The sequence below is a fragment of the Papio anubis genome, chromosome 4, assembly GCF_008728515.1.
Source record: "Papio anubis isolate 15944 chromosome 4, Panubis1.0, whole genome shotgun sequence".
Classification (NCBI taxonomy): domain Eukaryota; kingdom Metazoa; phylum Chordata; class Mammalia; order Primates; family Cercopithecidae; genus Papio; species Papio anubis.
The window spans coordinates 174,952,662-174,979,169 of NC_044979.1; the positions used below are offsets into that span (position 1 = coordinate 174,952,662).

At 42.4% G+C, this 26,508-nt stretch overlaps 2 protein-coding genes across 10 annotated transcripts in view; one reads left to right on the plus strand and one right to left on the minus strand.

Moving 5' to 3' along the window:
* The window catches only part of LCA5L (lebercilin LCA5 like), a 42,649-nt gene extending 26,398 nt beyond the window's left edge, over positions 1-16,251 (minus strand). For 2 of the 9 annotated variants that reach the window (XM_031664868.1, XM_031664863.1), the window contains exons 1-2: positions 15,907-16,190; positions 14,605-14,670 (exon numbers count right to left, since the gene is read on the minus strand). The gene's annotated coding sequence lies outside the window, so the exon portion shown is untranslated. Of the gene's footprint in view, positions 1-5,500; positions 5,648-14,604; positions 15,473-15,906 lie in introns of those variants that run through there. The other 7 variants (XM_031664862.1, XM_031664860.1, XM_031664865.1 and 4 more) reach the window with 7 other exon arrangements.
* Positions 16,252-22,734: 6,483 nt separating this feature from the next.
* The window catches only part of SH3BGR (SH3 domain binding glutamate rich protein), a 57,850-nt gene continuing 54,076 nt past the window's right edge, over positions 22,735-26,508 (plus strand). The window contains exon 1 of the mRNA XM_009202248.2: positions 22,735-23,056. Coding sequence (XP_009200512.1) covers positions 22,823-23,056 — 234 coding nt within the window. The 5' untranslated portion in view covers positions 22,735-22,822. The remainder of the gene's footprint in view (positions 23,057-26,508) is intronic.

Here is a 26,508-nt window from a genome sequence, read left to right on the forward strand (position 1 = left end):
AAAACGACATTTGCAATTGTCCCTCTCCTGACTTATCCTTTTTTCTTTAAAAAATGCAAGCCTCTCACAGAAGACTAAAGTGAGCTTCGATTATCCCACGTTGATAAAGCAGAAGACTAGCCATCTTAGTCTCTTAGTGTAATAAAAATTGATGTAACAGGTAAAAAAAAAATTTTTCTTAAATGGAAATCCTGTAGAGTCACATAAGAATAAACAAGACTATAAACAACTTCGCTCCTAAAACAATTCTACCAGGTTAAAATGTCCCCTAATGAGGGCTTTCTAGACTTAGCTGTGAGAAAGGTGGTGGATTGGAAGGGGTTACCGCCCTCCCCACATGGATGTGCGAGTCATAAGCCTCTGTGGATGCTGAGTCGTTCCATTACCTACTGGCTCCAGCGGACTTCTGTATTTTGCAGGATCTTTATAGCTAGGAGTAATTGTAGCTTCTTAAAAATGCTTGAAAAATCAAAAATCTTTCAATATTTCAGTGAGAAGATCCCTTATTAGCAAAATTATCCACAATCTTTCCTGCTCAATAATTTGCCTAGCCTAACGTTAGGGATCTAGTTTCCTCAGGATGGGTAAAGGGTAGTCTTACTACAAAGACAATTATTATTATTATTATTTTGGTGGAATGGATGAGTAGAAAATGACTGCTACCAATTTTATTTATTTTATTTTATTTTTTGAGATGGAATCTCGCTCTGATGACAGGCTGGAGTGCAGTGGCCTGATCTTGGTTCACTGCAACCTCTGCTTTCCTGGTTCAAGCGATTCTCCAGCCTCAGCCTCCCAAGTAGCTGGGACTACAGGTGCGCACCACCACACCCAGCTAATTTTTGTATTTTTAATAGAGACAGGGTTTCACCATGTTGGCCAGGATGGTCTTGATTTCTTGACCTTGTGCTCCGCCTGCCTCGGCCTCCCAAAGTCCTGGGATTACAGGCGTGAGCCAGCACGCCCGGCGTGCCATGAATTTTCTAGTGGATGTACTGTCAACTTGCTTTTGTCAAATTTCTAAAACACACAGTATGAGGCAGCGATCAATTCTACTACTGATCACTACTATAACCTAATCTGTCTCATGTAAAAAAAGCTATAAGCAACTTCAGATTAATTGCTATGTTCACCGATTTGTCTTATAATTAAACAGGCAAAAATATCTGAAAATCAAAAATCATAATTTCAATCCATATCCTAAGACACTGAATTTTTGGGAGCTTACTAAATTTAAAAGTTGTCATAAATGCTTTGTAGAGTATATTTAGATGCTATATTCTTTTGAAAGAATGTATTTACAACTTGGTAAGATCAGTGTATGGACTGACTGACCCAGTGTTTATCACTGCTTATTAATGTCAGTGTCACTAAAATCAGCTTTTAGGTAAACTCAGTATGCTTTTAATTGTTCTTAATATTAATGGCATAGTCTTTGACAAAAAGAGGGCATAAGAAAAACTGGGATCAGCTGATATCAACATGTATATGAATTTTGTACCTGATTCACTAACATTTTAAAATGAAGATTTAAAAAAATGTATCAAATATGTCAATTTATTTGGCTTACTGAGCATATATACTTAACACAACTGATTCCTAAGCCTTTGGGATACAATTTTTTTTTGAGATGGAGTCTCACTCTGTCGCCCAGGCTGGAGTGCAGTGGCACGATCTTGGTTCACTGCAACCTCCACCTCCTGGTTCAAGCGATTCTCCTGCCTCAGCTTCCCAAGTAGCTGGGACTACAGGCGCCTGCCACCACGCCTGATTTTTTTTTTTTGGTATTTTTAGTAGAGACTGGGTTTCACTGTGTTAGCCAGGATGGTCTTGATCTCCTGACCTCGTGATCCGCCCGCCTTGGCCTCCCAAAGTGCTGGGATTACAGGCCACCGTGCCCGGCCTACAATTCTTTATTTTTAACCCTCTTTTACTGAGGTTTCAAATAAAATTAATAAGAGTACCATTTGATAAGATTAGAAATGTGTATCTCCATGAAACTATCACCACAATCAAGACAGTGAACACATCCACATAATCTCCCAAAGCCTCCCAGCATCCCATTGTAATTCCTCTCATCCTTCCCTGCGCCTCACTCCCAACCCAGGCAAACACTGTTTTTTTGTCACTATCAACTATTTTGCATTTGGTAGAGTTTTATATAAATGGAATAATCCAGTATGTATTTTTATTTGGTTTGCTTCTTTCACTTAGCATTATTATGAGATTCATCCATGTTACTACGTGCATCCATATCGATAGTTCGTTTGTTTTTTTTAAGTTGCTGAGTAGTTTCCAATTGCATGTATAAACCATAATTTGTTTATTCATCTGTTCACAGACATTTCAGCTATTTCCAGTTTTGGGCTATTAAAAGTAAAACTGCTGTGAATATTCTGGATATAAGTCCTTTATCAGATACATGCTTTGCAAACATTTTCTCCTCATCTGTGATTTGTCATTCTCTTAAAAATGTTTTTTAAAAATTTTGGTGAAGCCCAATTATCAATTTGTTCTTTTAAGAATGATCCTGGCTGGGCGCGGTGGCTCATGCCTGTAATCCCAGCACTTTGGGAGGCGAAGGCGGGCGGATTGCCTGAGGTCAGGAGTTCGTGACCAGCCTGGCCAACATGGTGAAACTCCGTCTCTACTAAAAAATACGAAAATTAGCTGGGCGTGGTGGCGGGTGCCTGTAATCCCAGCTACTCGGGAGGCTGAGGCAGGAGAATTGCTTGAACCCGGGAGGTGGACATTGCAGTGAGCTGAGATCGCGCCATTGCACTCCAGCCTGGGTAAGGAGAAACTGTTTCAAAAAAAAAAAGTATGATCCTTTTGGTGTTATATCTAAGAAATTTTTGCATGACCTGAGGTCACAAAGATATCCTCCTTGCTTTCTTCTAGAAGTTTTACTTTAAGTCTATAATCCATTTTGAGTTACTCATTATGGGTCAAAATTCATTTTTTGGTATTTGGACATCCAATTGCTCCAGCACCATTTGTTGGAAAGACTCTCCTTTTCCCACTCAATTGCCTTTGCATCTCTGTAAAAACCCAGATATCCATATGTTGATCTATTTCTGTGCTCTCTATACTGTTCTAGTGACCTGTTTCTCTATCTTTATACCAATATCACATTGTTTTGGTTACTGTAGCTTTTTTTTTTTTTTTTTTGAGACAGGGTCTCCTTCTGTTGCCCAGGCTGGAGTGCAGTGGCATGATCTTGGCTCACTGCAACCTCCAACTCAGCCTCCCGCATAGCTGGACTACAGGTTCGTGCCACCACACCCAGCTTTTTTTTTTTTTTTTTTTCTGCAGAGACAGAGTTTCACCATGTTGCCCAGGCTAGTCCTGAACTCCTCAGCTCAAGCAATCTGCCCACCTTGGCCTCCCAAAGTGCTGCGATTACAGGGTTACTGTAGCTTTATAACTAATCTTGAAATCAGGTAGTATTCGTTTGCCATCTCTGTTGTTTCATTCCAAAGTTGTTTTGGCTATTTTAGTTCCTTTGAATTTCTCTGTAAATTTTAGAGTTAGTTTGTCAATTCCTTAAAAAAAAAAAAAAAATGCCTAATAGGATTGAGACTGGAACTGTGTTGAATCTACATATAAATTTAGGGAGAACTGACACTTTGTCAAAATGGAGAATTCTAACCCAGGAATAAGGTATGCCTCCCATTTATTAGGTCTTCTTTAATTTCAGCAGTGCTCTGCTGTTTTCAGTGCAGAACTTTTTTACAACTTTTGTTAGATTTATGCCTAAGTATTTCATATATACAGATACACACATATATACATGTGTTTATACACATGTATATATATGTGTATATATACACATCATATATATAAAATATATATAGAGAGAGATGTTTTTTTTTTGTTTTTTTCTTTTTGAGGCAGGGTTTCACTCTGTTGCCCAGGCTAGAGTGCAGTGTAGTGGTGTGATCACAGCTCACGGCAGCCTCAACTTCTTGGGCTCAGGTGATCCTCCCACCTCAGCCTCTGGAGTAGCTGGGACTACAGGTGTTCACTACCATGCCGGCTAAGTTTTGTATTTTTTGTAGAGATGGAGTTTTGCCACATTGCCCAGGCTCGTCTTGAACTTCTGGGCTCAAGCAATTCTCCTGCCCTGGCAGGGCAGGTAAATTTCCAAAAGAATTGCTTGTACATAAACTATACCTGCCAAAGAGACTGGATATTTCTAGCATTCTGGAATTCCCAGGATTCCACAATCATCCTAAAGTTTCTACCTATATGACCTGAATACAGGTATGTTTGGGTTCACCTGGCACTGTGTGAGTTCTATTCTTTTTCAGGAAATGGAGTCTGAGAGATACGATCAGCAGTGTAAACAAAAGTAAAACCAAGTTTGATTCTTGGCTGTTACAATAGTCGGCAATGAATGTGCCCTGAATGCAGGTTAAGTGGGATCATATATTCAGTCTGTTAAATATCAGTTTTCTCACTGACCTGTTAAAAACTGACTGATGACTAGTATCAGGCCTGTAACTTTTAAGTTGATTAAACTGTTTCAGAAATCTTCATATTAATATACATACACTACATTTCTCTACTGTTATCAGTACAAAATGTAGTTTCCACATACAAATTTCTGATTATGTGGTGCATTTTTGAAAAATCCAGGCCTTAAACCAACCACCTAATGTTCTTTCTTTTGAGACAGGTTCTTGCTCTGTTGCCTAGACTGAAGTGCAGTGGGGTGATCACAGCTTACTGCAGGCTTGACCTCCCAGGCTCAAGCAGTCCTCTCACCTTGGCCTGGCAAGTAGCTGGGCAACTATGTTGCCCAGGCTGGTCTTGAACTCCTGGGCTCAAGCAATCTTCCCACATCAGCCTCTCAAAGTGCTAGGATTACAGACATGACCCACCATGTCCGGCCACTGATGTTCTTAATTAATTAATATGTTCAGTCAAAGAACATCTATTTAGTGTCTTCCAAGGACTGGGGTGATGAAGAAGGTAAGCTTTTGCCTTGAAGGATCTTAAAATAGGCAAAGTTAGTAATTATATAATACCTACTATAGTTATACTAGTTTTTGTTGTATCAAATTTACAGTATAGTTCAGATTTAGCTTGGCAGCATTTATAACAGTTTACAGTATAATGGTGCCTATTTTACTGCACATGAAGCATAATTTTATTATGTCCCTATCATTATAGAGTTTATAGTTGTTTCTTTGCTGTTATGACTCAGGAACACAATGAGTAATTATAAACACTGTTCTAATGGAAAAAAATCTGATCTGGTTGAGGTTACATTTTCCTGGAATGCACTATGGTAAAAGGGATGGCTGCTTATAAGAACAGTGAACTTCTATATTGTGCTTATCTAATTAGTGAATTAGAAATAAGAATGCTGAAGATCAAGGTATACGTCTGAATCATTCTGAATACAACAGTCAGGTGTCTTTACTCCTGCTTTTGCAACAAGGCAGATGGAAAATAAAACACGCTAAAATGTTTGAAAGGGATTACTGCATACCTGGTGTTCTTTTATCCTTCTAGATGTCTAATGATGCTTTAAGAATAAAACTAGGAATTCTTCACACTGTAAGTATTATGAACTTTCGGTGAGTATTTTTTGACAGGTTTTGGTCTCTTTTTAAAGAAAGAATATATTTTAAAAAACCTAAAATGATATTACAAAAGGAAAATGTGACAATCTCACAAATAAACATTTATAAAATAAGATTTTGAAGCAGTTTATATATATATATTAAATCTATATATATATATATATATTCATCATAATATATATATATATATATATATATATATTCCCTTGTGTTATAGATTGGTGTGGTCTCAGCTTACTGCAACCTCCGCCTCCCAGGTTCAAGCAATTCTCCTGCCTCAGCCTCCTGAGTAGCTGGGATTACAAGCCACTGCTCACCATGCCTATAGCTAATTTTTTTTGTATTTTTGGGTACAGACGGGGTTTCACCATGTGTTGGCCGGGTTGGTCTCCAGCTCTAACCTCGTGAATCGCTGGCGCACTCCCAAGTGCTGGGATTGCAGGTGTGAGCCACTGTACCCAGCCATAGGCGGCTTTTTCTCTATGAAAGTGAATCACCTGTTGGCAATTGATTGGGAAGTTCTTGGATGTGATTATTAAACAGTGATGTTGAAATAAGATTTGAAGGAGCCGTACACAGCAGTGCCTTTTCAAGTTTTTGACAGAACAAAAGATCTTGTGGCTCACCTGCCTGCTCTTTCTTTCCAGTACAGAGTTGAACGTAAATAATTAAAGTTTTTGAATTATGTGTTTCTTTCCTGTCAACAATAAAAATAACAAAAAGACGACCCTCTTGGTAACTACTTGTAAGCACTGGATTGTACTTTAGAAGCACAGATAGTGACTGATTTAGTATTATATACTAAAATGTATTCTGGTTCCACACTTTCATGAATTATCAGATTCTTGGTTAATAATACAACTAGAAAATCCTAATTCTTAAAAGTAAATATTTATTTTGTTACACGCATATAATGAAAAAAATTCCATAGTGAAGTTATAATTAATTCATAAGGATAATTTAATTCAAATGATTACATCTGTGTTTCTGGCCGAAATTATTCTATGGGTAGGTAATTATATACATGTTTTTTGAGATGGAGTCTCTGTCATCCAGGCTGGAGTGCAGTGGTGTTATCTCAGCTCAGCTCACTGCAGTCTCAACCTCCTGGGCTCAGGTGATCCTCCTGCCTCAGCTTTCCAAGTAGCTGGGACTACAGGCATGTGTCACCAAGCCCAACTAATTTTTGTATTTTTGCAGATATGGGATTTTATTATGTTGCCCAGGCTGGTCTAGAACTCCAAGACTCAAGTGATCCACCTGCCTTGGCCTTCCAAAGTGCTGGGATTATAGGCGTGATCTGGGCTACAGAGCCTGGCCGGCAATTATATTCTTAACCAGTCCTGCCTCTTGGGGAAAAAAAACTTACTTAACATGCAAATTTTCCTTCTTTTCTTATCCACTCTCATTTCCTATTGCCTTCCCCATTTCATTTTTTCTCTTTAGCACATATTATCTATTTTACTTTTTAAAATTTATTTTATAACACCTATTTTACTTAGCCTGTTTGTAGCTAAGTAAAATACTTCCCCACTAACTGTATGCTTCCCAGTGGCATGCATTCTGGCTCCTTTGTCTACTGCTATATCCTCAGTGCCTAGAGGAGTTCCTGAGAATATTAGGTGTCCAATAAATATTGATCACATAAATTAATGTTCAGGATGCCTCTGTGCTTCTTTAATTCCTCTTTTCATTCCATGACTCCTGATAAAACTTCTCATTACTGCTAACCCAATCTGAAAAGCTCTAAATGAAAGCTTTCCCAATGTGATAAATACCTATCTCAAACAAAAAAAACAGCTTTAAACTTTAATGGTGACATTAATTTACACTGATGTAAGAATTAAGATAAGAAATGCCTACTGTCACTTTGTTCATTAATATTGTTCTGGAGGTACTAGGTCTAAATATTGGAAGAGGCAAGTTATTATGTGGAAATGAAATGATTATGTACTGATAAAACACTATCAAGAGAATTAAATTGACACTATAGGTTACAACATGGCTATAAAATTAATCTTTTTTTTGAGACAGGGTCTCATTCCATCGCCCAGACTGGAGTAGCACGATCACAGCTCACTGCAGCCTCAACCTCCTGGGTTCAGGTGATCCTCCCACCTCAGTCTCCCAGGTACTGGGATTATAGGAACATGCCACTATGCCTGGCCAATTTTTTGTAGAGATGGGATTTTGCCATGTTGCCCAGGCCCTAGTCTCAAACTCCTGGGCTCAAGAAATCTGCCCATTTTGGCCTCCCAAAGTGCTGGAATTATAGGTGTGCCTGGCCCTAAAAATAATCTTTTCTATATGCAAAATAAAATGACTTAGGAAATAGATGAAAAATATCCCACTTACTATATCAGTCCAAATATTTAAAACATCTAAGTATATTATGAATAATATGAAGGAAACTTTAAAACTACTGAAATAAAATATTTAAGTGAAAGACATATTTTGTTCTTATATCAAAAGGACACATTATAAAGCTGTAAATTCTCCCTAATTTAATCTACATGATCAATGCATTCTCAGTGAAATGCTGAGTAATTTTGTGAAATTTGACCAAATGATACAAAATTCATATAGAGAAATAAATATGAAAGAATACAAAGAAATATGAACAAAAATGATGAGAAGGGACTACTTTGATCAGACACTGAGATATAAAGTTATAGTCACTAAAATAGCCTGATACTAATGCTTTGACAGAACAATATACTGGAATAAAGAGTTCAGAAACAGAAACACAAACAAATACATATGGCAGCCTAGTGTAAGATAAAGGTAGAGAAAGTGCACTTCAGTAAATGATGAGAGGTAGGCCAGAATCTACCCGGAAATCAAAACAAAAGCACATTCTTATTGCATTTCTTACACTAAAATGACGGTTAGATGGATTCAAAATATAAATGTTTAAAAAATTATTAAGCCGGGCGCGGTGGCTCAAGCCTGTAATCCCAGCACTTTGGGAGGCCGAGACGGGCGGATCACGAGGTCAGGAGATCGAGACCATCCTGGCTAACACGGTGAAACCCCGTCTCTACTAAAAAATACAAAAAACTAGCCGGGCGCGGTGGCGGGCGCCTGTAGTCCCAGCTACTCGGGAGGCTGAGGCAGGAGAATGGCGTGAACCCGGGAGGCGGAGCTTGCAGTGAGCCGAGATCCGGCCATTGCACTCCAGCCTGGGCGGCAGAGCGAGACTCCGTCTCAAAAAAAAAAAAATTATTAAAAGAAAACACAGAGTGTGGAAAAACATAAAGCCCTGAACCATAAAGGAAACAACTGATAAAAATAACTGCATAAAAATTTAAAAACTTCCTTATAATTAAAAAAATAATAAAGTGCAAAGGCATCTTACAAACTGGAAAAAAGATTTTCAACACATATGACAAAGACCTAATTTCCTTAATTTACAGAGACCTCTTAAAATAATCCATTAGTAAAATGGGCAAAAGATATGAACACATTACAGAATAAGCACATTACAGAAACACAGAAAACCAAGAGTTACATAAAAAGATGTTCAAGCTTACTCATAATGAAATGCAAATTAAAACAACTAGATTCCATTTTTCATCTACCAGAATGGCAAAAATTAAAGAATTAGATAAAACATATTGTTATTATAACTGTGATGAATAATAATACTGATAATGCCTAATATAAAAAATAAAGCATATCTCTGTATGTGTAGGTATGTAAAGCTCTCCAAGATATGTTCATTTTCCAATCAATGTCTACGTGTTGCTCATTACCTTCCATAAAAAACAGTTAAATTCTCATTTTTAAGATTTAAGACTTTCCTTTGGTACAGTGGTAGGCTGAATAATGGTCCCCTAAGGATGTCCATGTCCTAATCCCTAGAACCTGTGTGTGTTACTATATATGGCAAAAGGGACTTTGCAGATGTGATCAATTTCAGGTCTTGAGGTGGGAAGATTATCCTGAATTATCCCAGATTATCCATGTGGACCTAATGTAATCACATGGGCCTGTCTAAGAAGGACACAGGAGGGGTCAGAGTGAGAAGGCTCTGTTATGAGAGAAGCAGAGTCAGAGGGAGAAGATGCTATGCTGCTGTCTTTCAAGATGGAAGAAGGGGTCATATACCACAGAATACAGGCTTTTCTAGAAGTTAGAAAAGGGAAGGGAATGGATCCTCCCTTGGATCCTTTAGAAGGAATCAGTCCTGCTGACATCCTAACTTTAGCCCCTTAAGACTCATTTCAGACTTCTGACCTCCAGAGCTGTAAGAAAATAAATTTAAGCCACTGAGTTTGTGGTAATTTGTTGTAGCAGCAATACAGAACTAACACAGATACCTTGAAAAACATCACAAATTAAAATGAGACTAAAAGCAGGCTATTACATGCAAATGAAATGCACTGTTACAAATTTCAAGAAGTCAGAGAAGATGGTGAGTTGGTGAGTTCAAATGTTTTGGGGAAATATCTTAATGGTTCCAGAAACCAGCTTGCTTTACCTTGCTTTGGACTATATCTAGGAAAAAGATGACCAACCTGAGAGAGCTGGTGGGATTGTTTGCTTTGGAAAAAGGAGCTGGAGAAAGCAGCAGACCCTCTCATAAGCACTCCGTGCAAATGTTTTTTCAAAAAGGAGGTGGCTTTCCAGTAGAGGCAGTGGCGGAAGCATGGCTGAAGGCTGAGAAAGCTTAGTGAAGTAGTTGTAAGGGGAAGGAGTGACAAAGAGGCGTCAGGTGGCTGGCAAAATTAGGAAATTAATTAGAGCTAACAAGTTAACTGAGGACATAATATATTTAGAATCATGGGGTCAAATTTCTTACTGTCTGAAAGAGGAAAGGCTGGAAAGAACCCTGAAATGTTGGATTAGAATGCGAAACGCTAGGTTCAAATACACACACACACACACACACACAAGGAGGTATATACAGTTACAGATCTATGTGCACATGTATCTATAAATGTATGTGTATGTGTATATGCATATGTATGTCTATGTGCGTGTGTGTGTATTTTTCCCCTAACTCTGCTCTCTGAGAGGGCCTAGAATCAATGACACCCCAGAAACAATGAGTACACTGTGTACCATTCTCCACCAAATACCATTCTCTGCTATAATGAATCAGGGTTCCTTGGAGAAACGGATGATCCTAAGCCTGAGGCAGGCAAAGAGAAGAAAGGCTGGTGTGTATCAAAAGGGCACAGGAGCCAGCTTTAAGAAGCTCCCATTAGTCAAAGATAGGGGAATTTGAGCTTCAATACCAATAAGGAGGATACATCAGCCTGGGCAACATAGGGAGATGCTATCTCTATAAAGAAAGCCAAATTAGCTGGGTATGGTGGCGCACACCCATGGTCTCAGCTACTTGGGAGGTTGAGGCTGCAGTGAGTTGTGATCATGCCAGCACTGCACTCTAGCCTGGACAAGAGTGAGACCCTGTCTTAAAAACACAAAACAAAATGGGATTTACCATGTCAGAGTATCTCTTTCCAAAGTACGAATCGAATGCAAAGGGAAAACAGGTGGCTGTGGAGAAACCTGGCAGATCCGTGCTTGAACAGGTAATCAAGGTTCATGTCACTAGGGTGGGACAGGTGACATTCACTAGTGACCATGGGCACTTGTGAAGATGACAGCACCATTTCTGTGGCCTTCCTGCCACAAGCACAGCCTGTCTGGATAGAAAAAACATCAGCCAGACCCAAGTTCAGGTCTTCTTACTGAATGAAAAGCCTGAACTCTAAACTCTTTGACAAAAATATTAAATGAATAGAAAAGCTCTTCCCTAGGCTTATAAATGTGGTATTATATAGCTAGGATAATCAATATCTTATGGTTTTCAAGAACATTATTTCAAACACTTTATCTTTTAAGATTATGTGTCCCAATTTTTTGCTTCAGAAATTATGCAAGTCACTCTAAACATTGACAAAGGGAGGTTATGATTCTTAACACTGATTGGCCTGGTGTGGTGGCTCACACCTGTAATCCCAGCACTTTGGGAGGCTGAGGCAGGTGGATCACTTGGGCCCAGGAGTTTGAGACCAGCCTGGGCAACATGGTGAGACCCCATTCCTAAAAAAAGAATTAGCCAGTGTGACAGTCTCAGCTACTCAGGAGGCTGAGCCCAGGAAGTCAAGGCTGCAGTGATGGAGTGAGCTGTGATCGCACAACCACATTCCAGCCTGAGGGACAGAGTGGGACCCAGTTTCAAAACCGAAAAAACAGACGAACAAAACACTGATTGAGAGGCAGTATACTCTGGAAGAAAAAAGGTATGTTCCCAGTTCTGCCAATACAACTAGCTAGTAGGCCTCAAATGTCTAAGGCAAGAAATTGGCTGATTTCTCAGTGACATCTAGCACTAAATTTCATAAATGAAATATACCTATATATATCAGAAATTTCAAGTTTATTTGATAACATGAAAATGTGCCACGTTCAAAGTCTGGATGGTTACAGACTAGCTATGCTATGCAGGTTTTGGTAATTTAACAACTTTATATATTTTAGAACAAATGTTTGAATTCACTAGCAGACTGACATCCCAGTCACCTTCAGGGTAAGAACCCATGCCTCTCTACTTCCACCAAGTGGTGGCAAATGCAATGTACCACACTGAGTAAAGGGCTACAAATCTTACCCAAGTACCCGTTTTTAGCTACCCTGCCACAACATTCTTTTTAATTTTCAGTGTTTGCCTGATTATTTTTTACTAGGAGTTTCATTCTATTTTAATAGAATTGTTCTAAAACACACGGCACTTAGTATCTCTTACACATTAGAATGTTCATTTCATTCATTCTTTCAGCACCCATTTGCGTGCTTACTATGTGTCAGGCACTATGTGGGGTGTGGAGATACAATGATGAACACAAACAGCAAATGTTTCTGTTTTTGTGGGACTTATGTCAGTAATGAACTAATCATAATAGTGACTGTCCCGAGTGTCTTCAAGGAAGGAGATACAACTCTGTGAAGATGAAACTGATCCTGACAGCGATCGGGGAAGTTATCCCTGTAGAAGTGATGTCTGAGTTGAGATAGGAAGGGTCAGTGGGAACTAGCTAGGCAAGAGAGGATGAGAGGGAGGAAGGAAAAACAATGCAGACAGAAAAGAATGCCAAGGCCTGGTGGGTGGAGGAGGCCTATGTGGCTGAAGCCCAGTGAGGAAGGCCAGCGGTTTCAGATGAGTCTTGAGAAGCAGGCGGGGGTGAGCAGCTGTAGGTCCTTGGGAAGGCGTGCCTATGATGTGGATCATTAATCCAAGGGCAATGGGAAGCTGGCGGTAAGCAAAAGAGGGAGGTGGGGAGGGATGGCATAATCAGCTCTGCCTTCTGAAGAGGTTACTCTGGCTGCAGGGTGGTGAAGAATCGAGAAAAGCCAGAGATGTGGGGAGACCAGCTGGTACAGGACTGCAGCAGGCTGAATGAAGGTGGTAGTTTGGACTTAGGCATCCATGACAATGAAGAGATGTGAAAGATGCCCAGGAGAAAACCTCACCTGGGCTTAAGGATTCACTGGGTGTTGGGGTGTGGGGTAAGGGTCAAGGAGGAATCCTAGGTACAATGGAAGAGGTCCCAGTGGGGGTTGGGAAGTGGGGTTGTTTGGTCTTGTGCATGTTGAATTGGAGGAGACTGAATGATATTGAGAAACACTGTCACGCAGCTAGCTGAATGTACGAGTCTAGCTGAGAAAAGGTCAAGTTGGAGAAAGGTGGGAGTCAAGAGCACACAGCTGGAACTTAAAGCTGTGCGTGTGAATCTGTGCCCTGTGCTAGATGAAGGGGTGCAATGGAGAACAAAATGGGAACAGAGGCCGAGCTTTGAGGATCTCCAATATTAAGGAGCCTGGGAGAGGAGGGTGAGCCAGAATGGCAGCAGGAAAAGCAGGAGAGACAGGGGTGGTCACAGAAGCCAAGGGCAGACAGTGTTTGTAGAGTGAAATGGGGGCAGCAGTTTCAAATGCTGCTGAGAGACTGAGCAAGACGAGGCCTGGAAATGTCTCATTCCCGGTTTTTGTTTTAGCAGAGATGAAGAGGGAAGCCAGGCTGGCTGAGGAGTGAGAGACAAATAATAGAGGTTTTGAATAAGGCAGTTCTTTAAAGTTTGCCTGTCGAAAGGGATAAGGGATTGGACAATAACTGGAAACTGAAGGGGAATGTGGGGTCATAGGAGATTCTTTTTTTCTCTTTTGTGATGGGAAACTTCAACATGCTTCAAAACCATGGCAGAGCCAGCTGAGAGGGAATAGGTGATCATATGGGAGAGGGAATGCATACCTGACAGTGTAGTTTTTGGTGAGTGGAAAGGGATGGGATCCAAAGCACAGAGAGGGAGTGGCTTTGGTTAGGAGGAGGAAGGAAGGTAGGAACAGATATAAGTAAGGCTTGCAGTTTTGGCAGCTGAAGTATGAGGAGATTCCCATGTGACAGCTTCAAGTTTCTCTATGAAGTGATAGCACAAGGGTGTGGTGGGAGATCAAATCTGAGTAAAGTGGTCATTTATGAAATGCAATCTCCTATAGACCCTCAGCTAACTGTGGCAATCCTACTCTGTTACTTTGGTTAATTGGGGTTTTACCTGATGGCAAAAGAGAAAAGATAGGGTTTAAGAGAGTGGCAAGGGTAGGGCCAGGCGTGGTGGCTCATGCCTGTAATCCCAGCACTTTGGAAGGCCGAGGCGGGCGGATTACCTGAGGTCAGGAGTTTGAGACCAGCTTGGCCAACATGGTGAAACCCCATCTCTACTAAAAATACAAAAATTAGCTGGGTGTGGTGGTGCACACCTGTAATCCCAGCTACTCAGGAGGCCGAGGCAGGAGAATTGCTTGAGCCTGGGAGATGGAGGATGAAGTGAGCCGAGATGATGCCACTGCACTTCAGCCTGGCCGACAGAGTGAGATAATATCTCAAAAAAATGAAAAAAAAGAGAGAGAGATTGGCAAGGGTACAGGTATGTAAGGACCTTAGCTCCTTGAGGGCAGGGACCTGTCACATTGATCGCCATATCAGCACCCAGGTACTTACTATCAAAATGATCAGCATACGGATGATCATTTGTCTGCATCTCAGTTTGCCTCTTTTGGTGCTTCTCTAAAAAATAAAAAAAGGAAGAGCTTAAACTCCTACATGATTCCTGTCTTTGCACTGGGAAGAAGGCTCTGGATTCTTTTGTTCTTCAGGACAGTCCCTTGTAAAGCTCTGGCCATAGTTCTGTTCCAGGGGCACTGTGATATTTATACCTAACACAGCTAAGGGGCATGTTTACATTGTCAGCTTGTTAGCATGATGCTTATGTAGACTTGTTTACCCGGTTTAAAAGTTGCAATGTGCAAAATACATACTGAAACTATTGCACTTTTAACTACGGAAATTGTAATTTATATAAGGAAATTGTAATTTACATAATCCTTTAAAAAACTTATTCATACGAAATAACAGAGAACGGGAAATAGCATTAAGGCTGTCATGCTCAAGTGGGGGAGGGGCAGACTCAGGGAAACCAATTAGGAAGCAAGTAAAGTAATCCAGGCACCAGATGATGGGGGCCTGGACCAAGGTGGTGACAGTGGGGGTTGAGAGAAATGGTAGAATTGTGAATCTATTCGGGTGCATTTTGAAGGCAGTGCTGACAGACTGAAGGTGAGGAAGAGAAAAACAGGACTCAAGCAGGATACAAGGCTCGGGCAACTGGAGGATGGAATTCCCAGCAACTATGACGGGTTAAGATTGTGGGAGGACAGGCTTGGCTTGGGGAATTATTGAGATCTATTTTGGATAAGCTACGTTTGAGATGCCGTAGACATCCAAGTAGGGATGTGGCAGGCAGCTGAATGCAGGGGTCTGGTGTTCAGGGGAGGGGCGAGGGCTGGGAATGCACACTTGGGGCTCACTGGCATTCAGATAGGCTCTGAGTACAGGAGACTGGATGAGTTCATCTAGGGATTGAGCAAAAAGGCTCAAGCTCACATTCAGCCGTGAAAAAAACTGGGCTCTGAAGAAACTTAACCGTTGGCTTCAGTGTGGCAACGGGATGTTAGCACGCTGAGGAAAGAGTGTGGATAAAGAGTCCCGAGACTGGGCGAGTGGGGGACATACACAGAGAAGACATTTCAAAAGATTTAGATTCCTGCGACATAGGGAGATGCCAGCGCTCAGGTTTTAAAGAAAAACGAATCCCAAGCAAAATAGCAAGTATGCAAAGGCAAAATCGGAGGTCAGATAGAAGATTCAGATAGAAAAACCCAAAAGTCCCTCGGTGGGGCGGCGGTGAGATCGGCCTCTGCCCCCTTGCCGGACCCAGGCGCGGCCCCGGGCGCGCTCGGTCACCTCGGCCCAGGCGTCCCCCCTGCCCAGCAGGCCTGAGAGTACGTGTGTCGCCGGGGCGCCCGGCCACTGCCGAGCCGGAGTAGCTGTTCCTTGCCAGACTGCGCTGCGAGGAGGAAACGGCCGGGCGCCAGCGAGGCAGGCAGGGGCGAGGACGGAGTGACCGGCGATACCGGAAGCCCAGAAAGAGCGTAGCAGGCGGGTCCGGACGGGACCAGCGTTGGGGCAGTAACAGGGCAACCGGCTGCGGCGGACGATGGCGGCAGTTGGGCCGTTACCTGTTCCGCGCGGTTCCTGCGACTGCAGCAAGGCCGCAGCGGCGGACCGTCGCCATGGAAACCCGTGCGCGAGGCCTGCTGGGAAGAGCAGGCCTGAGGGGGCTGGGCGCGCGCATGCGCACTCGGGGAGCGGACGCCGCGGCCGGGAGGGGCGTGTTTGGCCTAGAGGTCAGTGTGGCCTCGCGTTTTTTTTCGGTTCGGGGAAGTGAGTTGCTTGTGTAGACGTCTGTAAACGAGGCTCCTGCCGTCCCTGTTCGGCGCCCAGGACCCTGCCTGCCCCCGTGGCCGCACCGGGAGCGAGGGAGCTTGTCGTGCTTCACGCGTTCTGGCGCTCTGGCGCCCTCTTAAGGCTCTGCCAGCCTTAGGTGGCTTGAGTCAGTAGGCGGGTGTAGACGCCTACCGGTAGGCTGCTAGGCAGCTGGTGTAGACGCCTGGTCAATGCCTGGGAAGCACAGTTTCCCTATTAACCCCGTGTCATAAAGACGGTTTTTTTGTTTTGGTTTGTTTTTGTAAAACAAAATCTGATGACAAAACAATGCATTATTTGGCATAGAGAATTTAGAAATGTACAGGCAAAATGTCCAAAGCAAAAGTCAAAATCACCTAGATGATGGAGTTATAGGTGCTTTTTAATGACAGCATAGGACTTTGGCATCATTTAGGAAGACTTACATTGTTTCCTTTTATTTATTTACTTTTTTTCGTGTATCAAAGCCGTGTTGAATATCCTTGCAGATGAATCTTTGACGTCACCCCTGACTGTTTCCTTAGGATAAATTCCTACATGTGAGGTTGCAGGGCCAAAACATACGTTCCCTTTGAGGCTTTCTAAAGGTAGAGGGAAACTGCCTTCCAGCAAACGTTCCAATCCTTGGCCCGCATTGGAAATTCTTTTTCTTACAATTTTTTTTTGGCCCATTTTATTGTCAAAAATTGACATCTTTGATTGTATTCACTTCCTTGTTAGTAGGAAGAACAGACTTTTTCCTGTATCTTTCGTGCCATTTGTCCTTATTGTGTGATTTGCGTTTTCCTGTCTTTTGTTCATTTTAAAACTTGGCATTCATCTTTGTAAAAATTGGTTTTGTAAGAACTTTTGATGCTTGAAAACTTGGCTTGCGATATACGTTGCAAATACTTCCTCTGTCAGTTACCTTTAATTTTGTTTACAGTGCATTTTGGTATTTGTGTAGAGTCAAGCTTATTAGATTTCTTTTTATAGTTTCTGCATTTGGTTTTTATATAAAAGGAGAAACGGTGTTTTTTTTCAAATTGACTTTAATCCTGCTTTGGTAGAAGTGGGTTAGGACAAGCTTTCTCTCCATATCGCCATTTCTTCCTCTAGAAATGCATGACCTACCCTGCGTTTTGGTGTGCCGTGCATTTCTAGAACTCCTTCGGTAAGGAATTACCCATATAAGATGGGTGCCGGTTGTTTCTGCTGGTGGTGATGATTGGGGCAACATCTCCAGGTAGGCAAACATTAGACAAATGTCACCCTAGACTTGACATTATGGAAAGATGGGCTGATGCTTGGTGGCTGGTGGTGGTCCCATGACAGTAACAAGAGCAGAGGTTTGCCGTTGAGGGAACATCTAACCCTGGAGCTCAAGACTGGAGGAACTGAAAGGTAGAGGTTCCTTAGAATGGGTTCCTCCTCTTTTCTACCAGCTTTTCCCAGTATGTAGACATGATAAGGTCACTCTGCAAATCTGCCCTTGAATCTTTCTGTTACAATTGAATAGTCTTTGTTTTTTTTTTGAGACATATCACTCTGTTGCCCAGGCTGGAGTGCAGTGCTGCCGTCTCAGCTCACCACAACCGCTGTTTCCCATTTCCTGGGTTCAGGCGATTCTCCTGCATCAGCCTCCTGAGTAGCTGGGATTACAGGTGTGAGTCACAACACCTGGCTAATTCTTTTTGTATTTTTAGTAGAGATGGGGTTTTGCGATGTTGTCCAGGCTGGCCTTGAACTCCTGACCTTAAGTGATCTGCCCACCTTGGCCTCCCAAAGTGTTGGGATTTCAGGCGTAAGCCATCGTGCCCAGCCTTTGCTTTTGCTTTTGAAGGGGGTTGTTCTTTTCTGTGTATACAATGGAAGGAGAAGAGCCATGGCCTTTGCTATTCTGGTGGCCATCTCCATCATGCCACATAATAAGCATAGCCTTTATTTGTCTGTATTAGGTTCCTAGGGATGCTGTAACAGATTACCATGAACTTAGGGGCTTAGAACAGTAGAACTTTATCGTCTCACATTTCTGAAGGTCACAAGTATGAAACCAAATTATCTGAAAGTCCATGTTTCCTCTGAAGGCTCTCAGGGAGAATTCTTGGACTCTTCCAGCTTCTGGGGGCTCCTGCTATTCCTTGACTTGTGGCAGCACCACTCCAGTTTCTATTTCCATCTTCACAGGGTTTTCTGCTGTGTCTCCCTGTCTTTCTCTTCTTAGAAGGACAACCAGTCATTGGACTTAGGGCCTACCCTAAATCCGGGATGATTTACTCACAAGGCCCCCCAAATGATTACATCTGTAAAGACCCTATTTCCAAATAAGTTTACATGCTGAGGTTTGGGTGAACATGAATTTTGGGGAACAGTATTCAACCCACTACAGTTATTGTGGTGATCATTCCCATCATTCTACATAATAAACATGTGTCTTTATTTGTCATTTTAAGTTGTCTGTAAAGTTATGTAAATCAAAACATATCGTCTGGTGTCATTTATCATGAGATCATCTGGGGGTCCCTATGAAGTTTGTAGCCAGTACCTCATGTCTTTAAATCAAAATTAGTCAAATCAAAAAGTGATGTTATGGCCGGGCGCGGCGGCTCAAGCCTGTAATCCCAGCACTTTGGGAGGCCGAGATGGGCGGATCACGAGGTCAGGAGATTGAGACCATCCTGGCTAATACGGTGAAACCCCGTCTCTCCTAAAAAATACAAAAAAACTAGCTGGGCAAGGTGGCGGGCGCCTGTAGTCCCAGCTACTTCGGAGGCTGAGGCAGGAGAATGGTGTAAACCCAGGAGGCAGAGCTTGCAGTGAGCTGAGATCCGGCCACTGCACCCCAGCCTGGGCGACAGAGCGAGATTCCGTCTCAAAAAAAAACAAAAAACAAAAAAAACCCACAAAAAGTGATGTTATTTGACTTGTTAAAATCTACTCCAACAGACAGACAAAATGAACTCCTGGTTCCTAAAATGAGATGCACCAAAAACAGAATGTCCTACTCGGGAGGCTGAGGCAGGAGAATCACTTGAATCTGGGAAGTGGAGGTTGCAGTGAGCCGAGATCAAGCCACTGCACTCAAGCCTGGTGACAGTGTGAGACTCCATCTCAAAAACAAAAAACAAAAAACAAGCAAACAAAAAAACCCCCAGACTGTCACAGCCAGAAGGATAAGGGGTTAGTTAGGTATTTTTGCATTATTAACTGCTATTAAGTAAGTGCAAACCAGCTTCGAAAAAGCATAGCCAACACAACTTCAGCTGGAAAATTTCCAACTGACCCCGATAGACTGCCTAATGCCAGCCAATGGAAACATTCCCTCCCTCGCTGCACACCCCCGCCAATGCCTTGCGGTCCTACTACCACTCCAGTTGGACAAAGGACTGGTCTTACAAACATTCTTTATTGATAAACAGCTGCAGACCTCAAGCCAGTTTCCGCCAGCTTACAGAAATTGCACGTAAAATGTCTTTGTGCCCTGTAGTTCACCCGTTGATGTAAAGAGCCAAATTCCATCTCATTTTAATGCTAGAACTCCACCCCAAAGTGAGCATGGAATGTATGATACATACACGTTTACCCACTGCACAGATGCCTGCATTTCCTCATAAATATTAGTAGATCCTCTGCAACCTTGCTCAGTATGTATGTAAGGCTGACTCTGTAAGACACAGATACCAGCTCCTTCCTCCCTTCTACAGCGTGTGCATTTTTGGTTTTTCCTGTAAGCTGCATTCCCCAATCTGCAGGTTGTATTTCCCTCTAAAAATAAAGTCTCCTTTCCTTCCTCAGTGGATCTCCTGGTCTTTGTGAACAGACGCAAACAGCAAGCACTGGAGATGTTGAATGGTTGGCTGCCTGCATCTTCACTAAATTATACAGCTTCTTTCTGAAGTGGATTTTGTAAGTCAGGGGTTCCTTGAGCTTTATTTTAAGATGCATTGGGAATGTTCGGTATTCCTGTTAATTATGGTGAAGCTCATTTGTGTCATTAGTGTAAAAATAAATTAGAAGGAATCTTTCAGCTGGAGTTTTCAGATTTTTAATTTGTACATGTTTATGGTCATTTTGAAAAGAATAAACTTAAATTCATAGTGAAAAGGGAGCGCCAGGAATTTGAGGGTAGCATCTCAGGAGCTTCTCTTACGGTGTGGAGAGAAATGGGTGGGGCTCAAGTCTTGGATATGCCATTTCCTGTTTCCGTCATCTCTAGTTCTGTGTCCTCATGGTGAGTGGGCATAATAATGGAACACAGTTTTAGAGTTCTTGTACAGGTTAAGGGAGTGGTTTATGCAAAGCACCTAGAGCAGATCTGGCACGTGGACAACACCTACAAATTGTTAGCTGTTATTTCAGTAGGAAATTAATTTCTCCCCAGGGTTTGCAGATGGAGGAGGTGTCATTATTGAGGGCAGTTTTCACCTGATATGATCAAGAGATGCGTATTCTGTAGAGCATATGATAATCTAGCTATAGTTTATGTTACTAACTTACAAAGTCATTAGAAAATATGCCCCCACTTTCTTCAAGAATATTTGGAGAAATATGGCATGCTTATGTGGCAGACTTTAAGGTGTGAAAATATATAATTGTATGAAAAAATAATACATGCTGTAGAAATTTTGAAAATGCAGAAAAGAAAAATTAAACTGATCTGTAATCCTTGGTGTGCTTTAAAATAAAATTTATAATTCTACTGACTTAAATTTGAGGAACCATTAATCATCTTCATTAAGGACTTTATTTTTGGAGCGGCTAACTTTGCATGTTGAAGCCAAAAGTTAAATTTTGGTGGTCACCTCAATCATTCATTGTGATGGAGAGGCATTTAAGTTATATTCTGGGAACTGGGATATTCCGGGGACTGGAATGTCTTTTCTCATTGCAGTCACCTACCTGAGGCCGGGGGAAACATACCTCTGGGGCTCTGGGACTCAGATGAAGAGGGAGTACAGAAGCCTGGGAGATTCCTCTCTGCTCAGAACGTCGGTGCCACCCAATCCATGATGAGCAGCAGGGGATTTTAAAAAGGGAGCCGGAGAACAGACAGAGAGACAGTAAGAGACTCAGTTAGCTAAGAGAGCTAAATATCCCCCAAGTGCTTCTTGAAAAACTAATCCTTTGTCCCTAATGCCCTTGATCTTGATTTTGAAACCTACCAGAAGAATTTGCGTAGCTAGCATTTGGGCTTCTTTGCTAGATTTTGTATTCCTTTAATTTGTTTGTTTGATTTGGTTTTGTTTTAGAGATGAGGTCTTGTTCTGTCACCCGGATGAGTGCAGTGGGTGCGATCGTAGCTCACTGCAGCCTCAAACTCCTGGCTACAGGGCTCAGCGATCCTTCCACCTCAGCCTTCCAAGTCGCTGGAAATACAGATACAGGCGCCTGCCAACACGCCTGGCTGGGTTTCTTTTTGTTGTTGTTGTTGTTGGTAAAGTTGCACTTCACTATGTTACCCAGACTGGTCTTGAACTTCTGGGTTCAAGCAATCTTCCTGCCTTGACCTCCCAAGGTGTTGGGATTACAGGCGTGAGACACCGCCCCTGGCCCTTCTCTAACTTTTAACACAATTCAGAGTTCCTATTAAAATGTATAAACACACACACACACACACATATAAAAATAAATATATAGTGTGTATGTTTATATAATACATATGTGTGTGTGTTTATGTATATATATGTATAAACACAAAGTACCTATATAAACAAAGAGCCTATTATAAACAGATTATTTAGTTTTTTTTCCCCAAGGACTTTAAAACAGTTAATAAACTTCAAGTCAGTGACAAGTAAATAAAATAATGAGACAATTGGCTTGTTGCAGTCGTGAGTATTGACAAGCCAGTAGCTGTTTCCCTGCCTCCCTGGATGTCAGTGAAACTTTAGATGGCCCATGGCTGGTCAGTTTCTGTTCTTTAGGAGAAACAGGTGGGAAAGAGAGCACACTGGAAACACGCCACTCCTAAAGGGATTTCTATTGTATGACAGTTTACTTAAAAAAAATTTTTTTTTAATCTGCCAGGAGAAAAGAAAACAAAGACGTTGCTCTTGACTTAAAGGCCTCTGTGGCTATTCTGACCCTTCCAGTTTATTTGTTTGCCAAAAGCCCGGTAAACCCAGCCTCCTCCTAGACTGAGGTGGTGTTTTCTGGGCTTTTCCAGTTCCCAAGAGCTCCTCCCTCACTTCTTTCGCCTCCTGCTGTTCTCTTAACGGGGCTCCACCTCCCTTTGCCCCAAGGCATCTCTGCACAGGTCTCCGATTGGTGCACAGCACAGCCTGGCCTTTTACGGACTGTTGTCGGGCATTTAAAGTGATAGGGAAATAGTCCAGTGGCTGCTTTTATCAGCCAATCAAATATTTTCCTGACAGATCCCAAAATATTCCTGGGCCAATGGAGGGGGGAGCCCAAGATGCCTCTGCTGCTCCTTGGAGAGACAGAGCCTCTTAAGTTGGAGCGGGAGGGCCGGAGCTCAGTGGAGCCCTGGGCTGCCGCCAGCCCCGACCTGGCACTTGCTCGCTCGTGTCACTGTCAGGATTTGTCTAGCAGCGCATTCCCTAACAGGGGTGTGTTGGGGGGAGTCCTCTTTCCAACTGTCGAAATGGTTATCAAAGTGTTTGTTGCTACATCTTCTGGGTCCATAGCGGTAGGTGTCTGGTGGACTCTTTCTTCCTATACTCTTTTCTGAATAACTCAGGGTTGGAAGTATGGCCAACGTTGGCCTTCAGTTTCTTTTTCGCGTGTAGTCAGCTATGGCTCTGCAATAAGTATGTGCGCCCTTTGCTTTCTGCATTTGATTTCATAGTGTAGAAAAAGCATGGAAACGGTGTAATCTGGATGGTTGGGTGTGAAAAGGGATTCAAGGAAGGAGGCGTGCTTGACGCTAGAGTTTTTAACCTGTGATTTGTGTTGTGTTGCCTTGTGAATATCATAGAATCAGGGACTTTTTTGTGTGTGTTTCTGCCATTCATTCTGCAGGGCTTAAACTAATTTAAAATTGCAAATAAACGACACTTTGTGTAACACTGTTTGGAGCGGATGATGAACCAGATTGCTAAAATGACTCCGGGGTGTAATCACTTGTATATGCCATGTAATGATGTAACCATACTGAAAGTGTAAAGTTAGCATGTGTAATATATTGTTTGAGGAAAGTGATGTCACAGTGACCAGAGCAAACGTCTCTCAGGCCACAGTTATAAACACTCCAGGCATTCAGACGGCCCCAAAATAAGAGCTAAACGCCGACCTCCGTAACAGTGCTTTGTCTAATTTTCTTGAGACCATCCACCTCTTCAATTCTGGCCTTCATTCTGTGCAGGCTAGACCTGCCATAAGAAATAGGGGTGATGAAGTGACACTTTTCTCTTTGGAAATGGGTAAGACTTTGATTTTAGGGTTGAACACATAGTGTCTGTCTGTCTGGGACTGATATTTCGGCCAGCATTTTAGCAGCAGTTAGGCTGTGGAGAGAAAAAACAGTTTTATTAAACCCAAGAGTTAGAGACGAGCAAGGCGGCTGTTTCCTTTTATATCTAGTTTCTGGAGGATCTCAGGTTTCTGCTCGGATTTCAGCAGCCACTCTGCCAGAGATGGTACCCAGAGTAAGCCATTGGCTGGGGTGACAGCCCCAAAGGCAGCCGCTGAGTGCCACCACTCCCAGCCCCAAAAGTTCAAGAGGTTTCCGGAGAGGGTGAGAAGAAAACAAGAGAAAATATCTTGGCTGTGCCTTCTGCGAAGCACAACTGATCAGCCATTGTTTTAGTGATCTCTAGAACAAGTTAACCGAAAAAGATGAGGACCCACTCCAAATGTGAAACTCTGTAAAATCCTTTGTGGCTATTGATGACTGCTGAAACTTTCAATTGATCTAGAAGAAGTACATTTTTTGGCTATTTGGATAAAAAATATTTTTTGGGAGGAAAATGGCTTTGGTGGGCTTTAAATATGTTGTTGATGCTCATTGCTGAAAACTTTACCTCTTGCCTGCCAGTCCTCTATGTAGTCTGTAGACCTGGTCTACATATTCTTCAGAAGACAATACATAAGTTAGTGGATTTTTTAGGTTTATTTGATGTCTTGTGTTCTTGAAGTTTGGGCTCATAATTTAGTTAGCTTCGGATGACCTGGAGACGCAACGTTCATCCCAGGGTCTTGGAAAAGCCAAGTTAATTTTGGTTTCCTAAGCAAGTGTTTCAGTGCCATGTGTAACTGTGTGACCTTGGGAAAGTTATTTCACCTTGTTAAGCCTCAATTTCCTTGTCTGTAAAATGAGGATAAGAATAGTGCCTACCTCATAGTGTTGTCATGAGGACTGATGAAATGACGTGCTTCGGTGCCCCGCATGGTGTCAAGTGTTTATCAGCACTCAGGAAATGTTCTAATGATTAGTAAATGTTATTTATACTTACTAGCTACTATTAGTTAATATTAGTTGCTACTATAATTGTTACTTTTATTATTAGTTACTGTTAATATTAATTAGGATTTCAGTTATAATTATTAGTTACTGTAATTATTAGCTAATATTATTTAGTAGATCGGGGTCTATGATCAGTATGTGTGAGAAGAATTTTCCAGAAGCACATTCGTGGGAGAATTTCTGCCTTAGCCATAAGAATGAGAATTGATTATCCCCACGGTGTCAGTGCTAATGATTTTTCATGGGTAGAGAAATTTCACTCAAAAGCTTCTTGGCAGGAAAACCCCAGAGTGGCTTCTTGTGCCCATGCTACTGTGTGGCAGTCAGTCTGCCAAGCCTTTCCTACTTATTTCTTCAGCCTGTACATTTGAAAAATGGATTCTTGCCTGACACCTCATCAGTAAGGGCATTCTGACTTCTGTTGGTTGAATGAAATAAATGAGAAAGGAAAAGCAAATTGTAATCTCCTTTTGAGGAATTAAATACATGCAGCTGTGTATTACATCTCAATTTTAATAGTTGACTCTAAAGAGCTGTCGCACATTTGACCACGTTCTGGACAGATTTGCGTAAAGAGACCCTGGCGAGCAGGAGAGGGCGTGGGACTTCTCCCAGGACCCTCCTTTCTTCCAGAAGGCCACAGTGTGGCAGGGGGGACAAAGGGAGACAGGACAGTCCCTGCTGTCTCCAAGATGCACAGCCCCTGGAACTGATCTTTAAGGACAGACCCTCATGGTGGCTCTTGGGCTTCTCAGTCCTTTCTCCGTCTTGATTGACAGTGTAAATATCGTGGGAAAAATATGACTCTTGAATTAGATCAGTCTGAACGTCATTCCTGGAAAATTCATTCATTTATTGGAGCCTCAGCACTGTTATAAAATAGCCATCCAAATACCTATCTGGATGGCCGGTGTGACAGTGCACTGGGATGGTGGTGTGCTGTATGGTGCCTGACAGTGTAGGTTTTCAGCCTGAGATACAGAATGCTTTTCCATGCATCATCATCTTCGTTCCCACCAAAACCCCATGAGGAACGCACTGTTACATCCAGTTTGCAGATGAAGAAATTGGAGATCAGAGCCCTTGCTCAGAAAGCAGCCTTCCAAGCTAGGATGGAAACACAGGTCGTCTCTGACTCAAATCCAGTGTGCTTTATACTACAGTACAGTGATCTCAGTTGGAAAGTCTCCTAACTGTACAAGACAATAAACGAGAGATGCCAAGTGAGTGGCATGAAGAGGCGCTGCTGTCAGATCACTCCGACACAGTCTAGTAGCTAACAGTGTCTGGGTGACTTTAGGACAGAGAACAGTACTTTCTTATAAGTAAATGTAACAGGATAGGAAAACGGAGCTCTCTGAGTGTTCACTGAGGTCCCAAAGGCTTCAAACAATGACACACACCCCAAGTACCCCCAGATCCTACCCAGGACAGACAGTGCAGCCTGGGGGACCAGCATGGGCCATGGCACCCTGGAGGGTGGAGAAGGGGCAAAGGGGGAAAGGTGAAGAGTAGGAGTGTGTCCATGATGGGAACTGATGCGGTGCTGTGCACAGCCCTCCCTCTGGGCCGTAAAGGGAAGGACTCTTCCAAGAGCTGATGCTGTGTCCCTGGGAGTCAGCTCAGCAGGTGCTGTGAGGAGCTGCGCTTTGCAGGCCCAGAGGAGCTCCTTGATC